This window comes from Tachyglossus aculeatus, chromosome 11 (assembly GCF_015852505.1).
Source record: "Tachyglossus aculeatus isolate mTacAcu1 chromosome 11, mTacAcu1.pri, whole genome shotgun sequence".
NCBI classification, from domain to species: Eukaryota; Metazoa; Chordata; class Mammalia; order Monotremata; family Tachyglossidae; genus Tachyglossus; species Tachyglossus aculeatus.
In genome coordinates, this window is record NC_052076.1 from 18,920,716 (window position 1) to 18,931,040 (window position 10,325).

At 57.3% G+C, this 10,325-nt stretch overlaps 1 protein-coding gene across 1 annotated transcript; it reads left to right on the forward strand.

The window, feature by feature from the left end:
- The first annotated feature begins 255 nt into the window (after positions 1 to 255).
- Positions 256 to 7,120, forward strand: CD79B (CD79b molecule). Its single transcript, XM_038754264.1, has 8 exons — positions 256 to 286; positions 1,733 to 1,792; positions 2,270 to 2,422; positions 2,944 to 2,985; positions 4,387 to 4,704; positions 4,958 to 5,076; positions 5,897 to 5,938; positions 6,153 to 7,120. Exons 1-8 carry the CDS (start codon positions 256 to 258, stop codon positions 6,249 to 6,251), a joined length of 864 nt encoding a protein of 287 aa, XP_038610192.1. The 3' UTR covers positions 6,252 to 7,120.
- The last annotated feature ends 3,205 nt before the right edge of the window (positions 7,121 to 10,325 follow it).

Below are 10,325 nucleotides of genomic sequence, written 5' to 3' on the forward strand. Positions count from 1 at the left end.
CAGTGACTGGGGAGTTCAGTGGCGGAGAGGAACCTGCTAGCACCCCACTAGCTTGTCACAGATGTCCTGTGCCCATTCCTCCATCAGGCATGACTCTTCCACCAGATGCTGCTGCTCCACCCCCAGCACCGTTATCAGACACCTGCTCCCTCCTACCTGGGTGTTTTAGAGCCTAGAGCCCACCCTTTGGACCCAGGGGTTGGCGATCCCGTCCTGCTACAACCAGAGTCTAGGAGATGAGTTGGGGCCCCCAGAATGGCCCAGGTCAGCAGCAGTGCCCCTGGGAGTATGGCCCCAGGGTTGGGATGGCTAAGGCTCTTCCAGACCTAAACCCTGAGGCGGGTCTCATCTTGGACAGGAGGGGAGGTCGAGGGAGGGTGCGGGAACAGAAAGTAGAGGCACTGGGTGGCAATCAGGGGGAGTGGAGAAGAGTTCAGATGCTCCCACCCAGAGAACCCGAGACTTCCCCAGAAATTCCCAGTCAGAAACTCCCAGTCAGAAACTCCAATGGGGAGACCCAGATCTGCCCCTGCCCCTGCTCCTGCCCCTGGCTCTCCTTCTGGCCCTGTCTCCGAGCCCTAGCTCTGCTTCTGCCTCTGCCTCTGGCCCCAGTTCCACCCCTGTCCAAACCCCTAGTCCTGGTTTTGTCCCTGCCCCTGACCTTTGTCCCTGCCCCTGGCCCAGCCACTAGCCCTGACATTGCTCCTACCCTTGACCCTGCCCCCTAGCCCTAAGTCTGCTCCTGCCCCTGCTCTCAGTCCCATCCCTGCCCAAACCTCTACCTTGGGTCTTGTCCCTGCCCCTGGCTCTGCCCCTGCCCTTGCCCCTGGCCCTGGCCCTGGCTCCAGAGCACGGACTGCCACAGTGCACTCTGGGCCTCGAGGCTACTCCTGGTTTTAGAGGGGGTTGGGAAGGGACAGGAGGGGATGACAAGAGGTTCTGGGCTTGGAATCCTGGGAATAAGGGGTAAAGGGGGAGTGGTGCAGTGGCCCTGGGGAGTTGGAGCAGGGGAATAGCCCTGGCCCTGGAGAGCTGGGAGGAAAGAGTCATATGAGAGTGGGGCGAGAGGGGAGGGGGGCAGCAGAAGATCCGGGTTATGGGGGGATGGGGGAGAGGAGGTGCGATTTGGACCCTGAGGATGGTTTCCAGGGCCATGGCAGTCTGGAACCCAGAGCAAGGCCAGAGAAGAGCCATCAAGGGGCTGACTGGCCCGGTCAAGAAACACCTCCACTAACAGGAATAAGTGCCCAGCCTGGACCAGCCAATCAATCAATCGATAGTTTTTGTTGAGAGCTTACCGTGTGTAGAGTATACCACAGCTGATAGACACATTTCCTGCCCACAGTGAGCTTTCAGGGGGAGGCAAACATAAATATAAATAAATAAATTATGGCTATGCATGTAAGTGCTAGGGGGATGAGGGTGGGGTGAATACCAAATGCCCAAAGAATCTGCGGAAGGGTGAGGGAACTGGGTGGGGGGCTTAGTCAGGAAAAGGCCCTCTGGTTCAGCCTCCGAACCAGTCCGAGCCCCGCCCGACCCAGCCTTATCTCTGCCCAGCCCCCACCCAAGCCCTGCCCAGCTTAGCCTGGTCCAGCCCTCCCTCTCAGCCTCCAGCTCCTTGTCCCAGCCCCAGCCCCAGCCTATCTCAGCCTCCGGGGAGCACCTCTGGAGTTGGAGCAATGTCCTGCTTGGGGCTCTGCCCAGAGCCAGGTGTGTCCGGCTGGGACAGGGTCCTGGGAAGCTTGGGGCAGATGGACTGATGACCGGAAAGCAGGGATCAACGACACCTGTGAGAGTCGGGGGGCGGAGGGGCTGCCCTTGCCCCTAGACTGGCCCTTCTTCAGTGGTCCCAGGTTGGCCTCAGGGCATCTGGCCCTCAGTGGTTTGGGATCTTTGGGCAACTGAAGTAGAGACAGGGGGCACCAGGGATTCCAGACATCTTGGGAGGGGGTTCCTGCAGCTCAGAGAGGGTCTTCTCAGGCCTTCGGGAACCAGGAGTTCGCAAGTCCCTCAGCAATGCGGCCGGGCCAGGGGCTGCGGGGGTCCAGCCAGACCCCCGGTCCCCTCTCCTCTGTCGGGGGGGGGCAAGAGCCGAAGCAGGCTGGCCTCGCCGGTGACGGTTCAGGTTGGTGAGTTCTGTGAGCTTAGTCTGGGCCCCTCACTGTCCCCAGCAGTCACCCTCCCCAGGGACAGGATTTGCATGGGCAGGAAGGGGGTGGGGAGGAGGGGAGGGTGTCAGGGGAAGGAGCGGCATTTCCCCAAACAGCCTCAGCCCGGGAACCAGACTGGACGGAACCGGATCAGAGAGGACAGGACGGGACAGGACTAGGCTCTGTAGGCTGGGCCGGCACCATGAGGCCTGGGCTGTGGGAGAGTCTGCTTCCAGTCAGGCAGCTCTGTATCCTGCTTCTGCTTACAGGTGAGTAGGGAGGGGGCCAGGGAGGGGGGTCAATGAGGTGCTGACCCTCTTTCCCTCCTCCAATTAGGGACTCCCCTCCACCAAGTCTTGCCCATCAGCCCGAATCTGTTTGCCTCTTTTGCTGAGAGGGATCATGGGGAGAGGTCTTCCTGGTTTGGGGGACTGTCGGGAGCAGTCTGTGGGGAGGGCAATGGGGTCAGAGTGGGTCTGGCCAGGAATTTGGAACAGCACCCCCAGCCCCCCCTTCCCCCATCTCAGCCCTGGCTCCTGCTCCCTAATAGGGGCTGACCATATGGACCAGATCCCGCCTTTTCCAAGGCTGGGAGTGCCTAAGGGTGAAGGAGAACAGTGACCCAGCCCGGGCATGCTTGGGGAGAGGAGGGGAAGGGCTCACCCCAGAGCCAAGGGGTGTGGGGAGGGTCCAAGAGCCAGAGCTGGGGGTAAGGGGCATTTGGATGGGAGGAAAAGGCAGCGGCCTCCACACTGATGCCTATCTGATGCCCATTTCCCTGTGCCCCCAGGTGATCTGGGCCTGGGAGCTACCGCTACCCAAGGGATACCAGGTGAGTGAGCAGTTGTGGGGAGAAGGGCGAAGGAGGAAGTTGGGGAGGGAAGGAGATAAACAATATGGCCTAGTGGATAGAGCAGGGCCCTGCAAGTCAGAAGGACCTGGGTTCTAATCCTAGCTCCGCCACCTGTCTGCTGTGTGACCCTGGGCAAGTCATTTCAGTTCTCTGTTCTTTCAACTGTAAAATGGGGATTAAGACTGTGAGCCTCATGTGGGACATGAACTGTGTCCAACTTGATCACTTGGTATCTACCCCAATGCTTAAAACAGTGTGGGGTGGATAGTAAGTGCTTACCAAATACCAAAAAAAAAGGAGGGGGGGAGGGGGCGGGGCCTGTTCTGGAGGTTGTTTTCCACTGGGGGAAACAGAGGGACCTGGGGGTGGGGTGGGGGGGCAGTCAGTGAGTCACTCTCCAAGCTAGGGGTAGGTCTCTGTGGTCACTCCCATGGCCACCTCGTGGCCTGTGTCTGGGAGGCAGTGAAATCTAGTGGAAAGAGCATGAGACTGGGAGTCAGGGGACCCAAGCTGGACCCCCAACTCTACCCCGGGCCGGCTGTGTGATGCTGGGCAAGCCACTGAAACACTCTGGGCGTCAATTTCCTCCTCTGTAGAAGGGTGACATGGTGGGAAGATATATGCTCTCCATCCCTCTTAGACTGTTAGTACTTTGTGATCCTGGGTCAGTGTCCCACCTCATTATCTGGAAGCTACTGCAGTGCTTAGTATATTGCTTGGCACCTAATAAGCACTTAATAAATATAACTAACTAGCCCTATTGTCTGTTCCAGGGATCAGCCCCCACAGTCTGACCATACCATCATACTGTCCCTGTGGTCAGCTCGTGGTCAGACCAAAGTCTGCCCCTGCAGTCAGCCCTTAGTCAGAAGATGGCCTTTCCTTGCGATCAGTCCATGACCTGTCCCCACGGTCAGCTCATGGTCAGTCCAGTGGCCTGGCTCAGGGGTCATTGAACATTACCCCCTCGATTCTCCATTCTGAGAAGGCCACAGTGGGGATTGGGGAGATACCAGAGCAGGAATTAGAGAGGAGGTTTCTGGGCTGTGGCAGTGAGCAGAGAGGCACAATGGGCAGAAGGGCAGAAGGCTAGAGGGCTGTGGTGGTGGGCAGGGAAGTAGAGGGGCAGAGGGGTCTTGACGGTGGGCAGAGAGTCAGAGAGGCTGTGGTGGAGGGCAGAGAGTCAGGGGGACTGTGGTGCTGGGCAGGGAAGTAGAGGGGCAGAGGGGCCTTGACGGTGGGCAGAGAGTCAGAGAGGCTGTGGTGGAGGGCAGAGAGTCAGGGGGACTGTGGTGGTGGGCACAGAAGTAGAGGGGCAGAGGGGTCGTGCCGGTGGGCAGAGGGCCCACAGGTCCGCAGACTCAGACCTGGCCTCCGCAGGGAGCCCGTGTGTTGGCCTGAGTCAGAGCCCCAGGTTCGTGGCCAGGAAGCGGGGCTCCACATTCCAAGTGGCCTGCTACTCGGCCTCGGCCTTGGTGGCCAACGTGAGCTGGTACCGGCAGCGGGAGCGGGAGCCGGCGCCCCAGGTCCTGTGGCCGGATGGGACACGGATGGACACGGTGAGGAATGGCTCGGGGTTCCTGCTCACCGTCCGCAAGATCCAGTTTGAGGACAACGGCGTGTACTACTGCCATCTGGATGGTGCCGGCGAAGCTGGGGACAGTTTGTGGGGCTGTGGGACGGAGCTCAAGGTCATGGGTAAGGCCCGCCTCCCCCTGTCCGAATCTCAGCTCCCCAATCCCCACCACCTAGCTCAGCCCCTCCCCTGCTCGGACTCAGCCCTCTCCCCTGGGGTGCAGCTCCCTGCCCCTCCCTGCAACAGCTCAGTCCTCCTCCTAGGACTCAACCCTGCTTCCCCACCCGAGATTCAGCTCTCCTTCACCCCGCATCGGGATAAAGCCCATCTCCACCAGGATTCAGCAACCCCTCACCCCCACCTCCCTTCTCCCAGGGTACAGCACCATTGCTGAGCTGCGCAGGCGGAACACGCTCAAGGATGCCATCATCATGGTCCAGACCCTGCTCATCATCCTGTTTGTTAGTGTCCCGGTCTTCCTGCTGCTGGATAAGGTAAGGCCCAAAGCGGGGCTGCCCACAGCGATTACTACCCCTTCGCCCTCCAGAACTCCAGCCATTGCTGCCCCCCAGTCTCCAGCCATCCAGCCATTGCCAGTCCCCAGCCGTCGGATCCCCAGACCTTCCTGCCCCCTGGCCCCGCAGGCTCCCAGTCCCTAGCCCACAGCCTGCTGATGTCCCTCCAGACCCCAGCTGCTCCCCACTGCCACTCAAATAAAATCAAAGCTGGCCACCGCCTCCCCCGCCCAGGCCTCAGCCATTCCTCTCCTGCCCAATCTAACTGCCCCCGCCCACCCACCTTCCATTCCAGCGCAGGAAACCCACTCCCCATCCCCAGACCTGATTCTGCTGTCTCTAAACCATTGCCCAGGCCTTCCCCGACCTGGAATGTCTTCCCCTCACCTCTTCTACAAACCATATCCCTCCTCTCTTCCAAACCACCCCAGCCCGTCTTTTTCCAGAAACCTTTTCAGATTAGTCTCTCTTAACTCTGGTCTCACTAACCACTTCAGAAGCCCCAAACTGCAACACATTTTCACACCTTTGTCCCTGAGGTAGTGTGTGCGTGTGTGTGTGTGTGTGTGTGTGTGTGTGTGTGTGTGTGTGACCTGCAGTCCCTTGAGGGCAGGGCTCACATCAGTTCCTTGTTCGGAGGGTTACAGACAGGGTCAGAGGCTGCTGGAAATCTGGTTTGGGTCAGCTCAACCTCTGCAGGCCAGGGAGAATGGGCCTGGGGTCAGGGGTGAATAGATCTGGGGGCTGGTTGTGGGGGGTGGCAGGGGCAACAGACTCACCACCTCCTCTCACCCTACAGGATGACAGCAAGACCAGCCTGGAGGACGATCACACCTATGAGGTAGGGGCTGAGGGGTTCAAGGTCTCTGCCCACCTTTTCCCATCCTTCTCTCTGTCCCCCTGCACCGAGCACCCCACATGGCCTTGTGGCTGTTGCTTGGGCTCCTGGTTGTCTTCCTGGTGAGGCCCTGGTGGACTGTGGGCTGGGGTCAAGGGTCAGGGGCCGGCAGGGAGCGGGGCTACACAGCTAGACCTGAGCTTGGCCACCTCCTCAGGGGCTGGACATTGACCACACCGCCACTTATGAGGACATTGTGACGCTGCGCACGGGCGAAGTCAAGTGGACAGTGGGAGAGCATCCTGGTCAGGAGTGAGGGGACCAGCTACTCTGCACTCCAGACTCTCCAGACCCCTGCCAGCCTGGTGCCTAAGTATCAGGGTCCTGGCTCAGCTAGACCCAGAGACCCCCACCCCAAGGTCATAGCCAGGAGTCCTCAGCTCCCCAACCCCTTCCCCAACCAGACCAGTCACCTCCCTGCAGTGACCCTTTCCTGGGTCACCTTTCAGGGTTCATCACAGCCAGTGTTGACCAGGCTGAAACCAAATTCAGCTGGCCACGGGGAGATGGGAGGTGGGGGGCGGAGAGGGGAAGGTCTGCTCCAGACCTGTGCCCCTCCACCTTCCCACCAAGGTCCAGTCTAGGGCCCTCTATCCATATCCCAACCCTAACTTTGCCCCAAAAGACAGAATAAACATGTTGGAAAGTTGCCCGGGGTTTGCTGGAGTCCTGGGGGTGGGGGGAGGAGGGAGTGAATTTTGCTTGTGTGAGAGAGAGAGAGAGAGAGAGAGAGAAAGAGAGAGAGAGTGTGTGTGTGTGAGGTTCTACAGGGTCTACACCAGCAATAACCTGGTTTTACATGGTCAATCGACTCCAGCAATGACCTAGTTGTACAAAGCCTACACCAGCAATGATGCAAATCCAGCAAGATTCCAATTCACGGAGCTTGCCCCAGTAACGATCTGGTTCCATGGAGTCCCCCCGATAATGATCCAGATCCATTTGGTTCCGTGGGGTCTGACAATGGCAGAGTCTTCCTTCGAGAAATGACAGGCGAGCCCCAGTCCTGAACCTGCCCAGAAGAATTGATTGTCGTGTTTGTTTCTTGGGCAATACCACTTGTGCTTTCTGATCCTTGCCAATTGTGCTTCTGCTGGGGCACACAGTAGGTGCTCAATAAATAGTATGGATTGATTGATTAATTGATTGATTGATTGGCTGCAATGTACAGGACATCGCAAAGGACACCCAAAGGTTTTCCGAGTGCAGGATTCATTTATGGCTGAAGTGGGGCCATGAACTGGATGGCAGATGGCTTCCTTGGGTGCTACTGAGGTCTTGCCAGCCCTCATTAGCCAGTTATTTTTCTGGATTCCTGCTGGGCCCTGACCAGCTCACAAAATGCTCAGAAACCTTCACCACTGATGGCTGAGCCCAACATGCCCAATGGGGACTAGACCAATGCTCCGGGTTGCTTGATTTCACATGCGGTGCTCCGACTCTGGCCACTGGAACAACAGCAGGGTTGTAACATGACGTCTACAGCAGTGACGACGTCGTTCCCCATTTCTACAACAGTGATGACTTGGTTCCCCAAGTGTCATGACACTGATTCACATGTCTACACCAGCAATGGCTTGGTTCCACAGTGTCTAGACCAGTAATGGCATGGTTCCCCAGTGTCTACACCAGCAATGACATGGATCCACGGTGTCTACACCAGGAATGACATGGTTCTACAGTGTCTATACCAGCAATGGCTTGGTTCCGCAGTAGCTACAGCAACAATGATATAATTCCCCATGTTTACCCGATCTGCGACCCGATTCTGTAGCGTCTACACCAGCAAATCAGCTCCTTAGTGTCAGCAGCTGCCTCCCTGGGCTGCACCAGTGTAGCAGGAAGAAGTTCTTCACTCAAGGATGGGTCCCCCAGGCCTATCTGGGGAAGGGTGTTGGTGACTGTTGACATCTGATAAACAGATCTCCAGTCACACCGTGGAAAACAGCTCAATCTTGGCTGCTTTGGCTTGGGACACTCAGGTCTAAGAGCCAGCATCCAAGTCCGGGGTCACTGTAGGGCAGTTGGTAAGCATGGTAAGCCATATCGCCTCAGGGCACAATGACTGAGGAGGTAGCAGCACAGTCCTTACAAAAATGGTGGCACATTTGCCCTTAATAATAATAATGATGGCATTTATTAAGCGCTTACTATGTGCAAAGCACTGTTCTAAGCACTGGGGAGGTTACAAGGTGATCAGGTTGTCCCACGGGGGGCTCACAGTCTTAATCCCCATTTTACAGATGAGGTAACTGAGGCACCGAGAAGTTAAGTGACTTGCCCAAAGTCACACAGCTGACAATTGGCGGAGCCGGGATTTGAGCCCATGACCTCTGACTCCAAAGCCCGTGCTCTTTTCCATCGAGCCACGCTGCTTCTGACAAAGATAAAGATGCCCTTGATAAAGATGGCAGCAGAACAGAAATGATCTGTGACTATGGCTACATTGAGGAGCGGAGAGGTTGACGGGGAGACAGGGTGGTAAAGATACGGGTAAGGGGAGGGGCCAGAGGAACACTCTTCCACAGATGTTATGTAGTAGTATCAGTAGTGATAGTACCCGTAAAATGCTTAATGTGAGCAGAGCACTGTATTAAGCCCTGGGAAAGGAGTTAGAGGCTTGAATTAGACCAAGTCCCTGCCCCTCAAGGGGTTCACAATTTAAGAATAGAAAATGGGAGAAGGGACTGGAGACGGACATATCAGGAGTGATGAAACAATAAAACACTATAACAATGTAAAAGGCAAAAACAAAACAAATTAAAATGAAAATCAGTAGGCTGTTGTGGCTAGAGAAGAATCTCAGGCTCCTCATGCCTCAGAATCCAAGGCACACCCATAGTCACAGCCACCCATTACAGTAGCCACTAAGTCTTCCCATAGGGGTGGTGGAAGGCAGGATGAGATGGAGTTTCCTTGGTGGCATGGAAGAGAGGCAGTGGCAGTGCCCAGGGAGGCAGGCTGGCTGGTGGTCCAGTGGAGGGGACACTGAGAGAATGATCCGGATCCTGGCCTGGCGTACGCAGAGTATGTCAGAAACAGGGATTCTCGGAAGTGGGGAGAGGAGGCATCCAATTTATCCCTGGCCTGGTGTACATGGAGCATGTTGGGAGCAGGGATCCCTGGCAACTGGGGAGGGGAGGCAGCTGGGCTCCCTGTTCCTTCACTCGGCAGTGGGGGAGGGGGATTGAGAATATGCAGGGAGGCGAAGGCAGTTACTGGTTGCTTGGCTTGGCCACAGTGGAGAGTTGTGTATAATATCATTCCCTTGTGTTCCATGCACTTGCAGAAGATGGCAATGAAACTTTTCAGAGAATGTTCCACGCCTCAGGGCAGCCTGATGCTGGAGACTGCTGCTCCTGCTGCTGAGTCTTGGGGCTGGGCCAGGCCCTCAGAACTCCTAGGCTGGGAGGAGGAGACAATTGTACCCACCCCCGCAGCCATGCTCACATATGGCTCCCAAAACACATGAACGCACACACACACACACACACACACACACACACACACACACACACGCCCCGCCCCGTAGACACATGGCACATACCCTTAATGATGCTCACTCACTCCCAAACTCGGTTCCCAGCCAGTGTCCCATTCTGGAATGCTCCCTGGCAGCCACTCCCACTCATAGCAGGTCACAAGTTACATACTCAGCCACCAATCCCCATCACTGAGGGTGCCAAGAGGAGAGTTCCCCGAGATCCTTCCTTGGCTCTCGACCGGCCCGCTACCTGACCCTTAGCCTAGCCCCTAACCCAGTCTCGCCCCAGCAGCCACGAGGGCACAGTCTGCCTGGTCTCGGGCACTGCGGCTCACTGGCTTGGGCCTGGCCTTCCTGCTGCTTTGCATAGTGGAGCTAAATTTGTCCCTGGCTGGGCCAGCCGGCTGTGCCAGGGGAAGAATCAACTTGCTGCCCCAGGCTCCGGGGCAGGGGGCAAGGGGCCAGTGGTGACGCGGGAAGGGAGCCACCCAAGCCCAGAGCCACAACCATTCTTGGAAAGCAGACCAGAGGCTGAGGGATCATCTGCCTCAGCCAGTGTGTGGGACTCTGCCTGTGTACACCGTCGCTGGCCGGGACCCTCGCTCCTCATCCCCCGCACCTGGCTCCTCCATTCCTACTCCCTTCCCCTGCTCCACCCACCTCACCTTTCCTGACCCGGGGTTCTGTAGGTCTGGACTAGGAGTGGCTTGAGGGTAGGAAGTTTGTCTCTTCTCCTGTTGTTTGCCCCCAAGGGTCCAGGATTGAGCTCTGCCCAGTTCACAGCCCTGCACACCCAGCAGATGCCCAGTCTACAGCCTTGCCCAAACAGCAGGCACCCTCTGATTC

Coding starts and splice junctions, on each gene's coding strand:
- CD79B (XM_038754264.1), top strand. CDS start 256: ATGGCCCAGGTCAGCAGCAGTGCCCCTGGGA. Junction 4,705..4,957: donor GACGGAGCTCAAGGTCATGG/GTAAGGCCCGCC, acceptor CCCTTCTCCCAG/GGTACAGCACCATTGCTGAG. Junction 5,939..6,152: donor AGGACGATCACACCTATGAG/GTAGGGGCTGAG, acceptor CCACCTCCTCAG/GGGCTGGACATTGACCACAC.